Source organism: Micropterus dolomieu, linkage group LG05 (genome assembly GCF_021292245.1).
Source record: "Micropterus dolomieu isolate WLL.071019.BEF.003 ecotype Adirondacks linkage group LG05, ASM2129224v1, whole genome shotgun sequence".
Classification (NCBI taxonomy): Eukaryota; Metazoa; Chordata; class Actinopteri; order Centrarchiformes; family Centrarchidae; genus Micropterus; species Micropterus dolomieu.
In genome coordinates, this window is record NC_060154.1 from 2,297,794 (window position 1) to 2,319,047 (window position 21,254).

At 40.2% G+C, this 21,254-nt stretch overlaps 1 protein-coding gene across 3 annotated transcripts in view; it reads left to right on the forward strand.

Moving 5' to 3' along the window:
* The window catches only part of LOC123971521 (tensin-3-like), a 50,685-nt gene that overhangs the window by 21,609 nt on the left and 7,822 nt on the right, over positions 1 to 21,254 (forward strand). For all 3 annotated transcript variants that reach the window (XM_046050402.1, XM_046050403.1, XM_046050404.1), the window contains 4 exons: positions 4,165 to 4,295; positions 5,589 to 5,688; positions 5,769 to 5,837; positions 20,664 to 20,802. In XM_046050402.1, the coding sequence (XP_045906358.1) occupies positions 4,165 to 4,295; positions 5,589 to 5,688; positions 5,769 to 5,837; positions 20,664 to 20,802 (439 nt within the window). The remainder of the gene's footprint in view (positions 1 to 4,164; positions 4,296 to 5,588; positions 5,689 to 5,768; positions 5,838 to 20,663; positions 20,803 to 21,254) is intronic.

Below are 21,254 nucleotides of genomic sequence, written 5' to 3' on the forward strand. Positions count from 1 at the left end.
CTATCAGTAGGTCAGCGGACTAGCAGGTCACAGTTTACTATTACACATTAACAGTGCCTCTTAAGATAACCTGTCCTAACACTGTCGTTAACACACCTGCTTATGGGATTTAGGGATTCAGGTATCTTGTAATTGGTTTATAACATTCAGATATCTGATCTCATACAGGCTACAATATAATTGGATGCAATTCATATATATATATATATTTTTATTTTTATTTTTTTTTAATTTTGTTACAACTGTTTCACTGCCAGTTGGAACAAAAAGCCATATTAATATCGGGTATGATGAGAGACACTAATTAGTGAGTTTGCTGTGGTATGAGTTTGAGACTATATTCATGGTAAAAATGTTTGATTCTTTTGCTCACTCCTGACGTGTGATTGATTTTACAATTATTCTGCTAGTACCTTCAGTTTCAGCTGGTTAGGTTTCGTGGTTCTTAAATCTGTGCTCCGGGAGTTTTTGGTGTTGTGGTGGCGTTTTACTACTCTTCACAATGGCCACTGTATCATTGCAAATGAGGACATGGGGCTCACGCACACACATACTCATGCTTAACACATGGTTTTATCAGTCAACATTTCTTTTTTTTTTGGTTCAGCCAGTTTTGAACATGTCGTTTAAGTTCATTTAACTTGCTCTCCTACCTCCAACATTGAGCTTGCTAACTGCAGCTACTAGCAGCTGACAGATGAGTGTATGAAGTGATAGCAATGATTCACTGATAAGCGGTCTGGGTCAGGTTGTATTGGAATTTTGTTCTGCGTCCAGATTTATTTGTATTTCAGCCCAGAATACGACCGCAGACCTCCTATTGAGCACTTGAAATCTACTGTAATGACTGTTAAGTAGTGGAAGAATAAAGGATTGTTTTTGGTTGTGGAGTGGATTGATGGAAGTTGAGTTTGAAAAGATAATTTTTGTCCATAAATGAGTTTCAAATTATATCTGTTTTAGTCTTACTTATGTTCTTTGTGAAGCCTTTTTGCTTAAAGTGCTAGCTTGGTAAATGAAAATACAGTGCATTTTACTGAAGACTGACATTAGACACGTACCATGAATCTGGTGACTTTGGACCAGGCAGCAACTGTACAGGGAGTGAATGTCTATATAACTCAACAGTTTAAATTATAGTAAGGCATAAAGTTATGCATAACTTTGCCTGCACATGTGGCTAGCTGCTAGATGGTTTCTGTTAGCACTCAAAACTCAAAACAAAGTTAGGTTTTGGGACTTGATTTGGGACATCATTGTCAACACTTTAGACTCACTTGTGACTTGCCAAACAAAATGCATTCATCCAATTACTGCCAACTGGAACCTGAACATGTCCCATCGACGATGCCTGTTTTCCAAACGTCGGCTCTTCTTCACTGTTTCTTCTCATCCTGCCAGCACATATGACAGATTTACTCTCGTATCCACTGGGACGCGACCAGGAGGAAGACGCACATTTCTGCTGTGACCTCCATCCCTGATTCATTTTCTGTTCGAGGACTGTAGGTCATAGGTGTTCAAGTGATGTCATCAAGCCCCAGCTCTTTACATGTAGAGCAGCTGTTCCATCAAAGCTAACCTTAGAGTGGCCCGATGGTTCATATTGGAGCTCCCGACAGGCGAGAGCTGATGAGGACGGCCATGGCCGCTCCTGAATCGTGTCAGACAGGTTCTCTGCTGTGGTTATCGTTGAGCCACGGCCATGTGCCACGCAGCTTCTGACCTCTGACCCTGCATTTTTGCACACCATCAACAAGAGGTCTTGTGGTTCTTCTCCTGATCATGGACTCTAAGCACAGGAAAAGGAGTATGTGTTTGTATATTGCAGGTCAGCGTGTTGGTCAGGGGACTGATATCTCCCAAGGACATATTTGAACCAGTAACATTAATATTTCACTGCTTACACTGTGTGTATGTGTGTGTGTGTGTGAGTGTGTGTGTTTGTAACCTGTTTTTCTCAGGGTGATGTTTTGTGGCAGGAATTTGTAAGCGATCAGGAATGCGTTTGAAGTTTGACACAACACTTTGCTCTCCAGTGTGTTTACATCATCTCCATCTCATAACCATGGAGTTTCAGTCTTAAAAAGGGAAAAGTACACAACAAATGTAGTTGGTATCGCTTGATACTCCACACTGTGAAAAACCTAAGTGGAAGAATCCTCAGCAGGCCTTCTGGTGCAGCAGAGTAACAGGATTAGTTTCAGTTGCACTAGCTTGGCCTTTCATGTGATTTTGAGAAGAAGGATGATCACAGTGAAAGCTGAGCTCACAATGTTCCAAATTGCTGTTTATAGTTGATATGCACAATTGAGTGTGGTCCCATACATGGTGAATTTCTATCATGACACACACACATCAGACTTTGGTTTCTGTGTGTTGTTGGGGTGTTTCTAGTCTTCGAAGAGTAAAATTAGACAATTTCTTAAAATATTTTTAGCTGAGTAAAAGAACAAAAAGGTGTTTATAACTTTAGTTTCTCATTAGTATTTTAGTTTCCTGTGTATAAATATCAATCCAAAGTCAGACCCAGCATTGCCAAACTATTACGTCTTCAGTCAGAAAACAATTGTGACAAGTCACCCAACCTGGCTCACTCCAAGAGCAACACAACCGCTACAATCTGCAAGTCAAGGGTCTCACCATGACCACGTTTTTGCTTCACTGTAGAGAGTTTTATTAGTTGTTCAACATTTCTTCCCTGATGACAGTTCACTTATGGTACAAATAAATTACCAAAAAGTAGCCTACTGACACATTTGGCTGGTTCCCTGTGTTGTAGGGGTCCCACAAGAGTTTCCCACAGACCACCCGATTTTAGCTCTCTCACATATTCAAAAACGCATTGAAACCACCAGAAAGCACAATTTGAAGTGGAAAACTTTCCTCCCCCTCAGTCTCCACCTTCACTGACAGCCAAGACAAATATTAAGAACTGAGCCTGCTTGAACTGGTTGCTGACATTATGTGGCAGAGAGAGTGAAAAATGAGAGCAAAGGCGGCGTTGCACTTTTGGGGCATAGGGTACAATATCACAGATTTTTAGACAGATTTTGGTCTAGAGGACAGCATTACTTGGTTGTCTATGGGGAAAAAGCCAAACAACTGTAGTGGCAATTAACGATATAGACTGGGACCGGAGTCAATGGATAGTTAAATAACATGATGTATAATTCAGTAACTAGTAACAATATGTAGATTTAGTGTTAAATGACTCTTACAAAACATTGACTAAAGCTTTTTGCCATATATTGGTGTGGCAGCTATGACAAAAGAAGTTAGCACAAGAAGATATTAGGTTTCTCTTGGCCAATACATTTTTGTACCCCTTTGTAAATATAATTATATAATTTCAGTGCTTTAACTTACATACTACTTTGTAAAACTGCATTCTGGATATTTGAAGCTGAAACAAATCTGCTAACATATCAGCCGAGATTCAATTTTACAAAAACAGTAACGTAACCAAACATTTTTAAACAAGGGTTCCTTACATTTGGTTATGAATTAATTGTGAACAAGCTATATTTTATAGTTAAAAGATAAACATGTCTGTTCTTACTAGTGGTATTTATTGTTTTTTATCGGGCGCCATATAGTCCAAAAGTGAGATTATGTTAAAATAAGCCGATAGAGCTCTAACACTTTTCTATCAATTTGTTGATTCTATGAGTATTTTCAATTCAAAACCAATTAGATAAAACTAAAATGTGGATGTCAAACTAAAAAAAAAAGTCTGAAAAGATAATGATTTTTGAATGACATGTTTTTCCGACAAACCGCCATGATGTTCCACCATCTGGTCACTGGGAAGTGAAGCTTGGTCACACAGTCTCTGCTGTGATGATAGGAGCTACACTCTGCTGACAAAAAATACTAATCAACACTTTTGTCAGAGACAAACACACTAAACATGCACCACTGTCATCACCTTTTATTGCCATGTTGGCATCTGGTCATGACAAAGTGTCAATAAAATTAAAGGTTGTGTTTGTTTTGTAACTGTTTATGGATATTTAATTTCAGGCATGGCTGAGTTTGATTCATTGGTTTGATTATATTTCAGATCGTAATCTGTCTGACCGTCTGGCTCTCCTTTTCTGCCTCCCGCACTCTTGCCCTCCCCTCCCTCACCCCTCTCCTTATCTCTCTGCTCCTGATCAGGATGGAGGCAACAGAAGCAGGTCAGTGATGTGACAGACTATGCTGGTCTCCATAGTCCAGGATGGAGAGCGGCTGGTGCTCAGAGTTTCAGAGGCTCTCCAGTGTACAGTCCCTCAATCTCACCATCTCAGGTAAACACAGTTTCCCCTGTTCAACTCTCCTGACGGCCACTTTGACTGCTGGTAGTCAAACTTCACACATAATAGTTTTTAATTTAATAGTAGTTAATTTAATATAAAGCACCTATAACTAATATTTTATGTATGTGTTATATATCAAGTGACAATGAGAAAATAATGTGACAATATGAAAGGAGTTGCTTGTAGTGATGAACCTACAGAGAATAATCACCTGGATCGGCTTTACGGAGCTTTATAGTGACTTTCAGCTCGTTGTTTATCTTGTCTGGCCCAAAACTTTACTGTTTTGGTTCACTCCGACTGCTCTCACAGCATCTGTTTTTGTTTTCAGTAACAAAGCTCTAGAAACTCACTACACACTACCTACCCAGCAGCAAACAGCAGACAGCAGTTAGAGCATTTAGCAGCTAGAGAGTCAGATATTTCCCTCAGGAAAAACAGAGCTGAAGGAGAAGCTAGAATGTTGCCCCACCAAATACTGAGAATCTAAAAAAACAAAAAGACCAGCAAGCAGAAGGAAAGGGGAATTTTATACATTGGGAATATTTGCTTTCTTGCTGAGAATTAGATTAGATAAATTTCTACGTCTGTATTGGTAGATTTGAATGTTAAGTGAAGTGATTATGTTTCTCTGCCATGTAACAACCAAGCATCCTCATTTTAGTGTAGTTTTATGTGAACATTGAGCAAGAATATTATATTGAATTGTAATCACAATTACAAAAGTAATGCAATATCTTATTAGACATTGTTTCCTATTTTTATTGTGTTTCAAATCGCTTTTGACTTTTTCTTGAGCGTGTTTAACGTCAGTCTAGATTCGGACTCCCATTTGCTCTCACTGTCTTAACCCTAGTTTGATACTGCAAGGACTTGCTCGTGTGAGACTCAGTTTATGTGGCCTTGACAACAGCCCCCTTCAGATTAAATCACATTACTCTGAGTTAAATGACACAACTCTCACAGACTTTAAATTAAATTTGTGTGTCAAAAAATTATATTAAAGAAAAAGATAACACAGAGTTTAAAATTAGTTGAAGGATCTCTGTCTGAGTGTCTCTTTTCTTTTTTTTAAAGAGGTTGAGGTTTCTGCTCTTGCACTCATTCTTATGGCTGGGTGGCATGAATGGCCCGACTGTTTACACCAAAACACAGGCTGTAGCCACACACAGATCACAAGACTAGAGAGTGTGTATGTGTGTGTGGGGGGGGGCTTGTTATCCCATAAGCCTTGTTCTTTTTCCTTTATTTCTTACTTCTTTATTCTGTTCTTCTTTTTTAAAGCATGAGCATCTCTACAAAACCAACAGTGTAGACTACCGGGGACACACCGATAGCGTCCCCCCTACCCCGGCCTTTCCAGTGTCTCCTCCAACACCTTACGGTAAGAGATCATTTCAAAATGGACACTACTGGATGTGTCTGAATTTTTTGATCTTATCAGCATCTTCTTTCTCTTCACAGTGAAACATTTCTCAGAGTCTTCCCAGCTTAGGGCTGCCCGGCAGTGGGACCAACACAGCTGGACACAAGGTACGCTTTCCCAAGACTGTGCAGGATCATATGCATGTATGTGTCTGTGTGAGCACTAATCTTTAAACCCAAACACTTCTGAATGCTGCCGGACAGGGTTGAAAAGCCAGCTGGAATGTCCTCCTGGCTTAAAATACAAAAAACACACGCACATATACACACCTGGCCTGTACTGTGTTGCTATTGGCTGGAGATGTGGGCCCGACTCTGTTTTTGGTAAGTCTTGTCTGGCTAGACACAGACAGATGGCTTGTTTCTGGACTTTTGTGTTTATTATTTTTAGGTTTGAGGTAAAAAGTGGTTGGAGGAGTTGGTAAAATGGACTGGGATATCATTTCAGGCCCATTCATGACAGCTGATACGGGCTGTCTACTAATAATAGTTGACGGTAACAGAGGAAGAGACCACTGCTGGCAGGATGTCCACTCACGTCCTGTTCTGGGAGGGGACAGGAGGAGAGGGGAGGGTCTTTTGTTGCTGGGACATCCTGCCTGAGGAGATATGTACCACACAGCTGCAGAAGAAATTTACTGTAGTGTCAAAAACCACAAGCGTCTCTCAGTGTTTCTGTCTCATATCTGATCCAAGTGGCTGTCATGTTCCTGTCGTAGTTACAAATTATTTGTGCTTTTCCCGCTGAGGAAACAAAGACAACAGATGAAATGACAGTGCAAGTCATATTTTATGAAAGGTGCAGATTTATGTCTATTAAAATGGATTACAATCCTATATCTATATAAATCTTTAAAAACTCATTAATCAATATATGCAGAATTAAATACTTTAAAATAACCTGAAATACCATTGTCCATCTGTGTGCACAATATTGCAAACACTTTTTCACTGATTGTTTGTCAACTAATACAACATAATGTGCTGTACTATCACACTCTGGATCCATATTATCGTAGAAAACGTGCAATCTTCTACATTTTATTCACAACATTGGTTGTTTTTTAAATGCTTAAAACTACTTACTGTAAGTAAAATGAAGTTGTTATGGTGCTGAAAAAAGTATTATGGAAAAAGTCAAAGTGGATGGTTGGGCGATGCGTGACGCTGGAGACCACTGTTAGTGTCCCTCTGTCACTGACATTGACTTCTTTTTTCCATGACTGCGACCTATATCCCAAACCTTAACAAAGTAGTTTTAGCCAACATTTTAGCCTGAACTTGGGCATTGACAAACTTAATTAAATTATGCTGTCATTTAGGTGTCTGTTTGTGGGAATGGCCTGCGGTTAACACCTTGGCCAATCTATAAAGATGAGGAAGCAGCTCAAGTCTGTTATTTAAGGGGTATTTTTAAAAATGTTTATGATGTTTATCAAGTCAAGCATGTTTTTAATCAAATTAACTTTAAATTTAACAGCAAAAATGTTAATATGAAATCTCTTTATTTTCAGCTCACCTTTGTGAGCTGCACCCACCATACATAGTTTCCCCTCTACTGCAACTAATTGGAAAATATTGTGGCCATAGCATTTTAATAACAAAGCCACAGAATTATACATTTATGATGGGATTTTGAAGTTCATTCTTTGAAAGTGCAGGACTGCCTACTTATTGTAAACATGCCTGTCACAACAGAGGGGTGGCAGGATGGACAAGGAGCTGATGAAAGAGTAATTATTGCTTGTTTACAGAAAAACACCTGATTCTTTTCCTCTGCTGGATGGACAGAAGAATTAACAAAGGACATAGAATATTTGTAGCTCACTGACGTTTTTGGGAGCAGACAAGTGTTTCCTGTTTCCCACGTTAAAAGCAGACGATAGTCTGGGAAGCAATTTGCCACGTCGGAACAGAACAGTCAGATTCCCCATTATTTTGCATTTCATGTTTAGAGTAATTATTTGACCTGAGGCTACTGTAATGAGAGGAGTGATTACTGTTGGCAGCAGCAGACAGCTCCAAAACAACAGTGGTGCACTCAGTCGGCCATGATTAACCCTAAAGGAGAGTTCCCACTGTGTTATCACCGGGCTAATCACACTGGGCAATCTGGGATCCTGGTATGTTGTGCGTGCTGGTTTTTGTTCCTATTTTAATCAACAGATATTTACAGAAGTAAAGAATTCCAGTGAGGTATTAATTATGTGATTTGAGGTACAAAAAAAAGTCTAGATATCTAGGTTAAAATTCATTAGTCTGGATTATTTTTGGTGGGCTTTATTTGAGAGTGATAGGATAGTGGATAGTGTCTGGAAACGGGGGAGAGAGAGGGGAGGACACCATAGACTGTATATAGAAGTGGACGTAGTCATTGTGACGTCACCTGTTGGTTTGTGGACTGCCATTTTGAAGTCTCGAGTTTGGCCGATAGTCTAGTTCGCTTGCTTAGCTAGAAGAAGACCTGAAACTAGCGACTGAGACCATAAACTCATTAGGAAAGTGTTTACTGGGATCACTCGCATCAGTTTGCCGACAGGAAGCTTCCCGCTTGGAGGATACACAGCAAAGGGCCACAGGGTGGTCTCGAAGCCTGGGCCGCTGCAGCAAGGGCTCAGCCCTGTACATGGGGTGCGCACTCTGCCAACTGAGCCACCCACAGCCCTTTAGTCTGGATTTAAACTGGGTTACCTTTGGTAGAAGAGTAAATTACACCACGAAAAAGACTGGTTTCACATTTTAGAAAAAACCTTTATTTGCTTCTCTCTGAGAAAAGAGATAGACAGCAGTTAGCAACATTAGATAAGCTAAACATAAAGGCTGGAAGAAAGGGGAAACAGCTTGAAGTCAATGTGGTTTCAACTTAATGTTTTTTTTTGTTTTAAAAGGATTTCATGAACCTAAAATGTCAAAGACATCAGTTAAAAGGCAGATAACATAGAAATCAACACACTTAACATTATGCAAGGTTTTCAGCTAATGGCAACATATTTGTGACATTCTTTACATCTTTTTCGTACTTTAGCCTTTGCAAAGTCATCACCATGCATCAACCCAAAAGTGAACTCTGTCCTGTCTGTACTTTCATTTCCTTCTGCAAAGCGCAGCTCTAAAATATTATGTAATAACGTTTCCTTTGTGTACTTGTGGCCAAATCAAAATAAACAGTGATGTATCCAGAAGCCCTCTACAAACGGAAGCAGGTTTCAGCCAGAGGAATGTAGATGTTGTTAAGAGCTGAGGTTAGGAAGAGGCAGATGGTCCGTTCAGACAAACACTTTACTGTCTGAGTCTCAGGGGTCAAAGGTCAGGAGAAAGTATGGGGGAGTGGACAGAGAGGGCAGCGGGCCCAAAGAAACTTCTCCTTCTCTTTCAGAGGATTGGATTTGTTTTCAGTGATGAATGACATGTCAGTTTCAAGTGCCATTGTTGACCCTGAACAGGTTTTGTGCAGAGAGATTTTTCATAGTCTTATAGTCAACAACCATGTGGAGTGGATCACTTAAAGGCACACTTAATGATCCAAATGTAAACAAAATGAGTGAAAGCTGCTGTTGCTGTAAAATTTATTGACAGGTCTAGGACAGACAAATAAACATTACACAGCAACTCATTCATAGTCTGATCCTTAAAGGTTTGTTTACATCAGTAATTCAAGAAAACTGACCTTTGTACCATGATCACATAAACGCTTTTCATCAGTAAGACACTTTCATTATGTTATAAGTGAATTTATTTATTACATTTAAAAACAACAAATGTGCTGAAAAATGATAAATATAATTGGGTAAATACATATAAATAATCAACAAATAAAGGCACGGATACTTTGATTTCAACAGAGTGTAGAATGAAGAGCAGTGATTGGTCAGCAGATTTGAGGGGCACAAATAATTATGATCCAGAATTAGACAGCTAAATCCAAGATGATGCAGTTCATTGGATCAGCTGGCAATATTTTTCTTATTGACATTTAATACCATGAAAAGACCAAAAAACATAAATGTGTTTGTCTCTCTCGATACTTTCTGACTTCCCTAACTTGCGTGTGGCCCCAACCCATTGGGAGATTTTTAAAACAGCTGGTCACTATAGTTTTAACAAACAAATAGTGGGAAATAGTGTCTTTTTTGGGGACCATGATGACGGAACATGTCACCCAGTGTTGATTTTGGACAACAATGGAGATATTAGCCTTTGACGTTAGTAGGATACATTCATTGTTGGCATCTCCGACATTGACGTTGGAGGGATTTGTGCAGCGGTGGTCATGATACTAACCATTCAATACGCAGGCTGGTCTGCTGTCAATTTGTTTGCGGGAGAGAGGGGGGGGGGGGGGGGGGGGGGGGGGGGGGGGGGGGGGGGGGGGAGTGAGTGAGAGGAGGTGCTGAGTAAATATGTGCTGCAATCATATACAAGTTTTCCCATCTTAAAATGGAAATCAATATGTGGCGGTCAGCGCTGATAATGTGGTGGGCCACCACAAATAAATGAATTTATGGGAAACACTGTACTGGATATCACTCACCATATTAGCCAGTAAACACAAACCAAGTAATAAACAAACAGAACAGAAGTTGACTTCGGGCCGGGCGCATCAACTTGGCAACGCGTCTGATGAAAGCGTCTATAGAGCCGAAAGCCAGTTAGCTTAGCCTAAGACTTGAAGCAGGGGGAAACAGCTAGCTTGTCTCTGTTTGAAGGTAACGCAATTCACCTAGCAGTTATGTGCTTCGGTTTTACACAAACAACATAAAACGTGCTAATCAGGGAGCTTTAGAGGTGCTTGGTTAGCAGATTTTATTACCATTGGACAGAGCCAGGCTAGCTGTTTCTAGTCTTGATGCTAATCAATGCTAACCAGCTCTTCGCTCCATTGCATTGAACAGACAGATGTAGTTCTTCGAATTGAACTCTTGACATTAAAGTGAATAAACATATTTCCTAAAATGTTGAATTATTCATTTAATACAGAGACCAATACTAGAACAACTTACTGTAAGATGCTGTTAAAAGTTTTGGTTTAGATCAGTACAATTTGTGGCAGTGGCCTGTAGTTCCATAGATGCAGACTTGGGTTTTTAAACTGATGAGCGTCACAGATGGACAGAGCTGATGTCCATTCCAGCTCATTTCCTGTGACACAGAGGGTTAAAATAAGGCACATGCTTCCACTGAAACAAAAGTAAACTCAACACAATTCAATCAAGACCTTTATGTTGTAATTTATGATGTGCTAAGATTAGACACATGGCAGGAGACACAGCTAGTTTGTGTCTGCATGCCTTTGTCTCTGTGTTTGTGGCGAGCAGATGGTGGGAGTGGACACACATGCCCTGACAGAGAGGCCATAGAAACCCCCAGATCACCCACCCCGACCACCAGCCACCACCTCACCACCACCACCACCTCCTCTCTCTGGTCCATAAAAGGGCACATATGACCTCTGACCCCACTGGAATCCATTCTGATTGGGGGAAAGTGCTCGCAGTGGCCCAGCAAGAACAATGCTCAGTGGTCAGTGAGAGGAAGAGGAGGGAGGGTGGGAGGAAGGGTATGGAGACATGCATGGAGGGGAGGGGGGAGAAATTCTCTACCTCTCGTCCCTCCCTCGACACAAACCCAGAAGTCGAGCGGTGTCACAACAAGCCAGGAACAAACGGGGAGCTTATTTTCCCATCTGGGGGACAAAAGGAATTGGGCATGGTGGCGAAACGATCCAGCCCCTGAAAAAAGAAAAAAGCTTCAGTGAGTCAGGCTCAGATTGCTTTTCAGCAGACTGAAGTGAAAGAGAGAGGAGGAGATTCTGGTTTCATTCACACTGGGAGGGAGAACATACCAGAGAGAGATAGAGACTTGGGAGCAGGAAGGTGAAGGAGTGATCCTAAAGTTTGGTGTAGACAGGAAAAACAGCAAATAGCGGGATACTTCAGTGAGTGTCACATCATGACTGCGTCTCTCGGTACGTACGTGCATGTGCATGTGTCAGAAAGTTGGAAAGAGTGCGTGTGATTGAATGATTTTATTCACGTGTGTAAAAACATCCTAAACTCACCCTTTTCATTTACACCCTTCCTTCTTGCATTCTTTACTCTTTCTCCTTCTCTCACCTGACCTTTTCCTCTCTGCTTTCTGCTTATTCTCTCTCTTGTTTATACTGTGTTATCTCTGCCTCCGTCACTCCAGGGAATTTTAAGGAGGGGACACATGCACAGAAACACTTCCCCTCTCTCCTCCAGGCTGCTGGTATTTGCAGACAGCTTCTGGTATTTCAGATGCCTTTTTCTCTTCTCCAAACGAACCTCCTCCAAACTTCATCTATCTGTCTTTTTAGATCATGAAAACACTTTTGTCTGTTTTTGTTGCTGATCCTATGTTCTGGACGGCAGCATCTGCAGCCCCTCTGACGTCTCATACTTGGTGGTATGATGAGACGGTTTGTTCCACTGCTGTGTTCATGATCTCATCCTGTTAAAGGCTATTTTCACCTCCATCATGGAGTCATGGACGTCTGATGTATTGGTGGTTAACCGAGGGAGGCTGTTTTCCCCCTTTTTTTGCACTACTGACCTGGGCTGAACTGAAAAGTCTTTGAAGATTCAAATTTTTGTCGGGGTGCTTATTGCTCCCAGAGATCATACATGATAAAACAACATCTTGCTGAGCCACAAGTTAACTAGTTTCAAACTTTTGCAGTAGTTTCATGCAAAAGGAACTTTGGAAACCTAGCACATAATTTCCACATGTGTTAAAACTGGATTAATGAAGAACAGCAATGAACAAACTGAGTTGAGCTTGATTGCACTCTTACAAGGCACTCTTAACACTTACATGTTAAATATGACATAAAAAAGCATTGACGCAATTAGTTAAGTAATAAGTTGACCAATATTATCAGCATATAAGTTATTTATCAAACCACAATACCTTGAAGTCCGACATTCTCTAGTTGTAGCTTCTTATTTGTGAGAATTTGCTGCTTTTTGTTCTCGTTGTCTGACAAATCCAGCAATATCTTGGACCTAAGCAAACTGGCTACCAATTTTACCTATAATTTCCACAGAAGTTCCTAGAAATAATTGTGTAAATTGGAACTATTGATAGTCTAAATTATTATATTGCGAAAACATTAGGTAATTACAAAACCCGTAAAAGGAAGCGTTACCAAACTGTGTTTAGCATTTCTATCTATTTTATGAAATATTATAGACCAAACACTTAGGGATTAATCGAGAAAAAACTGGCACATTAATCGATAATGCACATGCAGCACCAAACACAACACAATTTTTTGGACAGTGTTGAAAGCAGATTGAAGACAGTAGCTGCCACATGTGAGTTTGGAGAAAACTGAAAATTTACTCAGGGACAAAGTTATTGATGAGTGTTGTTCTGAGACACTGTAAAGACTCCGGCTGTGTGAGAAACATTTGGCTTTCACGGGACTGCAGGAAATTGGGGGCTAAGAGGCAGAAAAATTTAAACCACAAAGGATGGAAAATGTTGACAACACAGTGGACAGAAGGCCAGTTCAGGGAGCAGAGACCACAGCATTAATCAACAAGAGGTCTGTGGTGTCACAAGTCCAGCCTGTGTGAGACGCACCACAGCATCAATGCTCAGACAGCACAAGGCCATTCAGATCAGTTTGTAGGCTTATGAGATGGCAGACACAGCTGGGGTCTCTGGAAAGTGAAAACAAAAACAACATCCACACCTGTGAATGGTCAGCACAGTGATACTTGAAATGTGCACCATGATTAGCCAATGGACGGTGTTCACTGTGCTGTGGTGCCCTGATGCAGTTCCCTTCTTTCATTCAGCCTGACATTGTGTTCATTTTAGTTGATTTATTGTTGGGAGGTTGTTTTCTTTTCTTTTGCCCTGGCAAGGGACACATTTTTCATGCTGATGTCAATTTATGTTGACATGGAAGCTGTGGTACGAGTTGATTAATTTAACATTAACATAAATTAACATGTTTCCAAGAAGATTTGATGAATATTTATGAGGACTGAGAAATGTCTACTTGAGAGTTATTCATTTTGTTGACCTGTACATCCATTTTGATCTTAACCTTGCTTGTTGCCATTTTTCTGTCACAACTTCTCATGGCTACAATAGGTTCAGTAGTTAGCAAGCAATGCGGAAAATTACATTCTTAATCCCACCTCTAAAGCTCTGATTGGACAACTGTTTCTCCAGCCGTCAGTGAGCACAACACCAGACCTGTTTGGATTTCTGAATTAATCGGGTATATGGGTGTTGATTGAGAGATCTAGCTAGCACGGTGGCAAAAGTTTAACTTTTTGACCGGACTGCTTTGCATATGTTACTGGACTGTGTTTTTCTAACACAGTGGTCTTACTAAAATGAATGAGGAGGCTGTGTGATCAACAACTGGCCTCAGAGGACCCAGAGTTGTCAACTTAGAGTTCATCCACTCATTTGCAGCATCATTCCTCAACAGACTCAGAGTTTTCTATAGTTTTGTAGAGCTTGAGGCAGTCATGGAGACATCTGACAAAGGAAAATACTTGTTAGATGGAGAGAGGGATGCTTGTTACACTGTAGTGTGGCTAGTCAAGTCAATTTCATTCATGTAGCCCGATAGCAAATTTTGCCTTAGCAGGCTTTACAATTTGTACAGCACAAGAAACCCTTAATCATTAGAAATATTTTAAAGGGAAAGAAATAGCTATCTGCTAGGGTTAACAATTCTTCTGTCAAACCTAACTACTTGAAACAATCCATTCAAACCGACCATCAAAAATCGACAAGAGGACATTGATTTTTTAGCCGTACAGGTTTGAGGTTGATAATCACTCAAGAGGCTCATAAAGCAGCCATGACAACAAAACCAAATTTTGTGGTCAAAAATTTGATACAGCCTCGCATGTAAAGACACAACAAGTTAGAAAGAGCTTCCTGCAACACGGTGGCATGTTATAACCAACGGCATGTATGGACCCACCAGGAGAACTACTTATGATCCATGATCACTTCCCCAGATGTTCAAAGTCTGAGGAATTTCACTTCAACTTCAAAACATGATCAAATATCTGGGACATTTTTTGCAGATTTTCTTAATTCATGAAAAACATTGATATTCATATCATCACCACATATCTCCGTGTCTGATCCAGGCTGTGTGATGAATGAAAATAGTCAGACGTTCTTTCTAAGTCAAACTGTCTTTGAGAAGAAACCAGTGGCAGCTTGATGACCGTACCGTTTACCGTTACCCTTCACCCTGTTTCTCTCCCTCCACTTGTTTGTAGTGCTATTATTCTTCACTCCCTCTCCTGATGGCACGTAACTTGGCCTCTCCTCTGCCTCTTCACTGAGTCGATAAAGCTGTCCGTCCAAACACCCGGGAAGGAGCAGAGGAATCTGATTTACAGACAACCGCCTACAAGTTTGTCCTCTACAGAAAAATGCTCTGCTCAGACAACTCAGTGCCTCTGAACAGGAGGAGGAGGAGGGAAGACTCAGCAGGGTCTGAGGTTGATTGATTTTTACTGAAGGAGGGAGGGCAGCTGATCATATTCTGTTGCACTGCTAAGTGATACCAAGCAGAGAGCTGCATGCCCAGGCAGAAATCACTCAAGAATTCTTAAAGCTCTACTAATTAATATTGTATTACCAATTAATCAAATACATACCTGGTGTGGGAAAGATGTCACACACAGGGACAAACTCACAGAGAATTATTACAAACTCTGCAGCTCTACTGCACTTTGAAGTCTCTTTTAGCCCATAGTTTTGGTCTTAATGTACATTTAATGCATATTTCAGCCCTCTCAACAAACCCACTGCACACTACCAGCACCAAACAGCAGACAGATACAGTTGGTGGAAGTAGGTGAAGGTGTCTCCATTATGCACTGGCTTTACACACCTGAAATTTGCAAAAAGGTGAACTGAGTGGAAGGTTTGACACCTCCTCTTTACTGCTATGCCTAATAATATTGTTCTCAACTTCCTACAGTCGTCCTCAAAGTTTGTTACTCAACCTTCCCTAATCCTGGAAATGTAGTATTTTTCCCCTTTCCATCCATCTTCATCCACTTATCCGGGGTCGGGTCACGGGCTTATTTTTACTCTTTTTAATTCTTAATATCTGATTTTAAAATATCAAACATTCCAAAATCTTTGTAGTCGTAGTCAGTTCATCATGTCTGGCGTCAACTTGATAAATCATCCAATCAAGCAAGTTCACAGAACTGTGAATTAAGCTCCCTCTCAGAATCTAATACAGTAAGTTAGCAGGTATTATCAGACCATCAGAGTTCAGCATGATCTGCCCCTCACAGGGTCTTTTTTGGCTTTTTAATTATTGCTCAATATAATAGACTTTCAGCTGGCCTCAGGATCACAGCAGCTGTCTTTTCGTTCCTTTTCCCTTCATAGCCCTGAGAAGCTGCAGTCTGTGAACAGCTGTAACATGCCGTGGACCTTCAGACCTATCAGCCTCAGTCTGTGTGTGTGTGTGTGTGTGTGTGTGTGTGTGTGTGTGTGTGTGTGTGTGTGTGTGTGTGTGTGTGTGTGTGTGCATACAATGTGCACTCACATTCCTGTGGTCAGCAGGGAGTTTGCAAACCCACTATTGTCCTGCATAACTCTATGTGCATCATTGTACTTATGCATGTGTGTAGGCTCACCCTACTGTCTACTGCGAAGCTGCTAAATGTTTGGATGCGTGAGTGGAAGAGATAAAGAAAGACAAGGAGAACTTTTTTTGTCACAACACAATACACAAACTCTTTAGCTAAACCGAACATGTGACAGCTGTATGTGTTTCATCTTTTTGCATTTCTCTGTAAATCTCTGCTTTGCCTTTCATACCATCCCGCTTATGCAGCCAGCGTGGTCAGAGGTGCGAAATATGAAGAGACATATTTTACTCCAGATAACCTCCCTCTAGTTGTATTGATTAATGGGATTACCTCCATAGCAAGCATGAAGGAATGCACTCAGTTTTAGCATGAGGCATAAACCGTCACTGTGATCAGGGGGAGCGGGGGGGCAGGTCTATTGGCTGGTGGAGGTTGGCAGTCATGCCCACATGGGTCCGTGCCATCTGGAATTGGTTTTGCACGGTTCGACCCACACTGAAGAGTCTTTGTGTTCACTCAGAGCTGCACAAGTGAGGAGAAAACAGTGGATAGAAAAACACAGTTGAAAAAAACTCAAGGGGAAATGCACTCCAAACTTTTAGAAAACAATAAATTGTAAAGTTTTAGAGGTTGTCTAATAAACTAAATGCTATTGATGTGCATAAAAAAAAATGTATGAGGAATGAAAAAGTTGCAGGTAGCTGATGTAAATCAAGTCCAAAGTACTTAATGATTCAGAAGAAAAAGAAGGAAAATTTAGTTTATTCAGATTATACTGTATTCAAAGCCAGCTTTCGCTATTGCCATGGACACATTTGCTTTAGGAACTTATAAGTATTGAGGTCCAATACCAGATAGTTTGTTTTGAGAGAGAGTGCAAGTCCAATATAAAATATGTTGAACTCAAATACTCATGATTGATTCCTTTATATTCTTGGTATTAGGATGTACTTCTGTCTATTTCACACTGGGCACAGAATGTTCTTTCTCTCAGTCTTCTCTCTGGGTTTCTTTATTAACCCATGTCTACATGCACATGAGTAGCTATGGATACTGTGAAGCGTGGATACAGGGGGGGTGAAAGGTGTGTTAATAATGACCAGTGGAGCCCTACAGAGCAGAGTCTGGTCTGAGGTCTGAGGTCAGAGGTCAGGAAGGGGTCAGTCGGTGTTGCCACAATTTGGGCTGTTCTGTAATTAACGGGATGAGCTGGGATGAGCTGCAGAGTGGCAGATGTGACAAACCACAGCGAGGAGAATCAGCCGTGGGAACAGAGTGAGACGAAGCTCGGCTGCTTTCTGGGAATCATCCCGAGAGAGTTTCACTGACAGGGACTGTGGGAATGTTTGAGGAATCCTGCTGCCCTCAGTGCATTCCCCTCAGTTTGTGTTTGTGTTTATTTTCTTCGATCAGCAACAACATCCTTAGTTATCTACATTTTCTGAGCTGTGCATGAGTAAGTCTCTCTGTCAATGATGAGAGGTTTATGTCTAATTATTGGCATACACAACATAAGCTACTCTGTGTTCTTGACCTTTAACCCCTAAGAGTTCAAGTTGAGCGACTGCCTGTGAGGTATATCAGAGACCCTTATGGGGGTATCACATAGCACCAAACCATCTGAAAAGTAATGTTTGGAAGCATGTTAGATATAACACCATAGTATAAAATCCTAGATAAAGGTGAAACTGTTGGCCAACCTTTTAAAATGCAACAGTCTGAGATTTCTGTTATTAATCATAATCATCAAACTTTCGCATCTGTAAAATGTGACTCTTTGGAGACAGCTTAGAACTACACTATGCAGGTTACGTTCAAGATCATTTAAACTAATTTGTTCATTATTATTTGTTTTGTTTTGTTTTTTTTAGCTAAAAGCAGCTTTCTTTGAATATCAAAAGGACAACTCGGTTATCATTGAAGTTTATATTGCACAGAAAGAACTTTAACTTTAGACAGCAAGAAACGTTACATTACACACATTGATGATCTGACATACAGACACTGGACATACAAAACTAAACTTTTAGTATGTTTAATGAGTCCTGTTCACAGCAGCTGCCAGTACGGTCTCTCTTATGGACATCTGATACACCATACATAATGTCGACACTATATACATTTGTGTGGGAGACATCCCACCATGGGAAAGTCATATTAAACCCAAAAACCTTGACCAGTTGTGCAGATCCATTACTTCAATGAAGTAGCAAGACCACAATGTAAACCTGCTCCATTACACGTAAAAGATTAAACTAATAGAGGAAATTTACATTTTACTTACATGATTGTGTTATAAATGAGTAGTTTAATTAAGTAATTAAATTATCAAAAATGAGTTTACACACAGTGAATTTGGGGCTTCTGGGGCACTTTGGTGTTATCAGTAAAATACTAGTAAGTGAACCTTTTTTTAAATTCTTGAAAATGTATTTAAATACCAAAAGTAAACATACGTGTCAAGTAGAATGCGTCCTTTCAGTGTATTATGTGCATTATGCAGGCAAACAGTATGTTGTAATACAAGCATGACCATGGAAACAACATTTTAATGTAGGAGTCGACAATGTGGTGCTACTTTCCTTCATGCTGTAAACTGTTGGGTAGTTTAACAACACATGCTCTGAATTTGTCTATACAAATACAAAGCATTTAATAAATGTAGTGAAGCAAAAAGTACACTGTTCTCCCCTGTAGTAGAGTAAAAGTATAAAAATGGAAATACTCAAGTAAGGATGTAACTCAAGTAATAAGTAACTTCACTACGTACAGCACTTGAGTAAATGTATTTTCCACCCCTTCCTTTCACTCACTGAGAGGACAGTTCACTTTGCCGGCACTGCTTAGTGGTCCCTCTTCAAACTTTCAGATAGTACTATAAATTCTTCTGCTTTATAATTGTGTATGTACAGTATGTTTGTGTTACAGGTGCATCATGCATACACTCGAGCATTGTCAAATTTCATCAACAGCACACATGTGATTATATAATCCACTTGAGATGATGTAGCTTGTCCAGTATGATCACAAACAAAGCTGGACATTGAGGCCAAAATCCTCCATTACAGAGCACTTGAATTAAGGGAAGGAGCGGAAGAGTGGAGGGGGGGGGGGGAGGAAGGGGTGTATGGGGTGCCAGACCGCCCGAAACAAGGAGCTCTTTATAATGACTGACTCTTTACATGGTGACTCATCGTACTTCACAGGCCTGTCTGTGGCCTGAGGAGGCCTGCCCTCATGTTTGCTGAATGACACACTGTGTTGTCAGAATGTCAGGATGTCATGTCGGGATGTTTGGAGTGCCCTCACACATGTCTGCTTCTATTGTGAGCTGTCAGTCTCTGCTACGCTGAAATTTACAGTGAAACTTGCTTTACTGGCATGACCTTAATGATATAGAGTAGTCTACTGCTGCATGTAGGCTAACTTATCATTACCACTGGAAGCTAGCTTGGCCTCATTGTATGTTTATTAAAATCTGTAACCACACAAGACACAAAGTGTTAAGTGAGCTTTAGCGGTGTTTTGCAAGAGATTTTTCACATTTGGAGAGAGCCAGGTAAGCTGTTTCCCCCTGCTTTCAGCCTTTAGGCTAAGTTAGCCTAACCACTGGCTTTAGCTTTGTATTTAATGTACACACATGAGAGTGGTATCAATCTTTTTATCTAACTCTCTCACCAAGTAAGTGAAACTATTTCCTAATAATTCAGATTTTTGTAAACAAAAACAAAAAAAAATACAAAGGAAAGATTAATGTAGAAAATCATTGTGAAAATTCTAATTAAACTACATATGACACACATATATACAGGCAGACTGGATTATTGTTTTTATGAAGTGACATCTGACCATATTACTGAAACTAACAGGAAATCCCTCTTTTATGCCTTTGAGGCGACACATTAAAACACTGTATTATTAGATGTAAATTATATAAACTCATGAAATGGGAAGGATCTTCAAATTAGATTTTTCATCTTTTTATTTTGCTAAAACAAACACGCTCACAAGAAGATTTTTGCCACTTTTGGAGAAAGTAAATCAGAGATAATGAGAATAAAGGGCTACAATTTTGTACTGATATTATGAGAGAATGCTAATGATATAGAAGTTGACATGAGACTGTGGAAGAATAAGGTGTCAAGGATTGTGTTTGCAAATAAGTACCTGTTTGTAGTAATAAGTAGGCAGTTATTATAGTTTACGGAACAATGTCACATCCTGGGGAATTCTAACCAGACAGTATGTCTGGTTAGAATTTGAGAGCTATGTAGTAAATGAGGATTGACATTGTTTTATCTTTTTTTGTCAGATTCCCGGAATTTCCTGGACAGTATGAACCACGCCGGCGGCTCCTCAGAGGGAGTGTCGGTCACGTCTGCTTCCTGTCAGAGGATCTTTGGTTCCATGTGCTCGGTGTCATCAGACAGCCCCATCCCACACACAGACAGGTACGAACACATGTTGCTAACAGTTTTGTTAGTATGCCATGTATATCATAAATTATTGTCAAATCAAAATTGTACGCATATGTTCTACCTAAAGCATCAGCCTTCTTGGAATAGAAGTCATTGATCAAGACATTAATGTGAAACTTCTGGACAAGTTTATATTTGACAACATTTTCAGGTGTCTGTGTGGTTTTGTTTCAAACCCTTAACATGTGAAAGAGGGAATCTTCTCTCTCGCCGTTTCTGACAAGACACATCAGATACAGTCCTAATGTATGTGTTAAGAAATGTTTCCTGTAGCTCTGATGGAGGCACACTTTGTCAGTCAGGTGTTATTACAGACTTTTGTCCAAATTAGAGGGATAGCAGAGAAACAAGTGTTCACTCCTTCAATTACTACTATTTCCACCTCTGCGTCTTTGTATTTTTAAAGCTTCTCTTTGCAGACCACT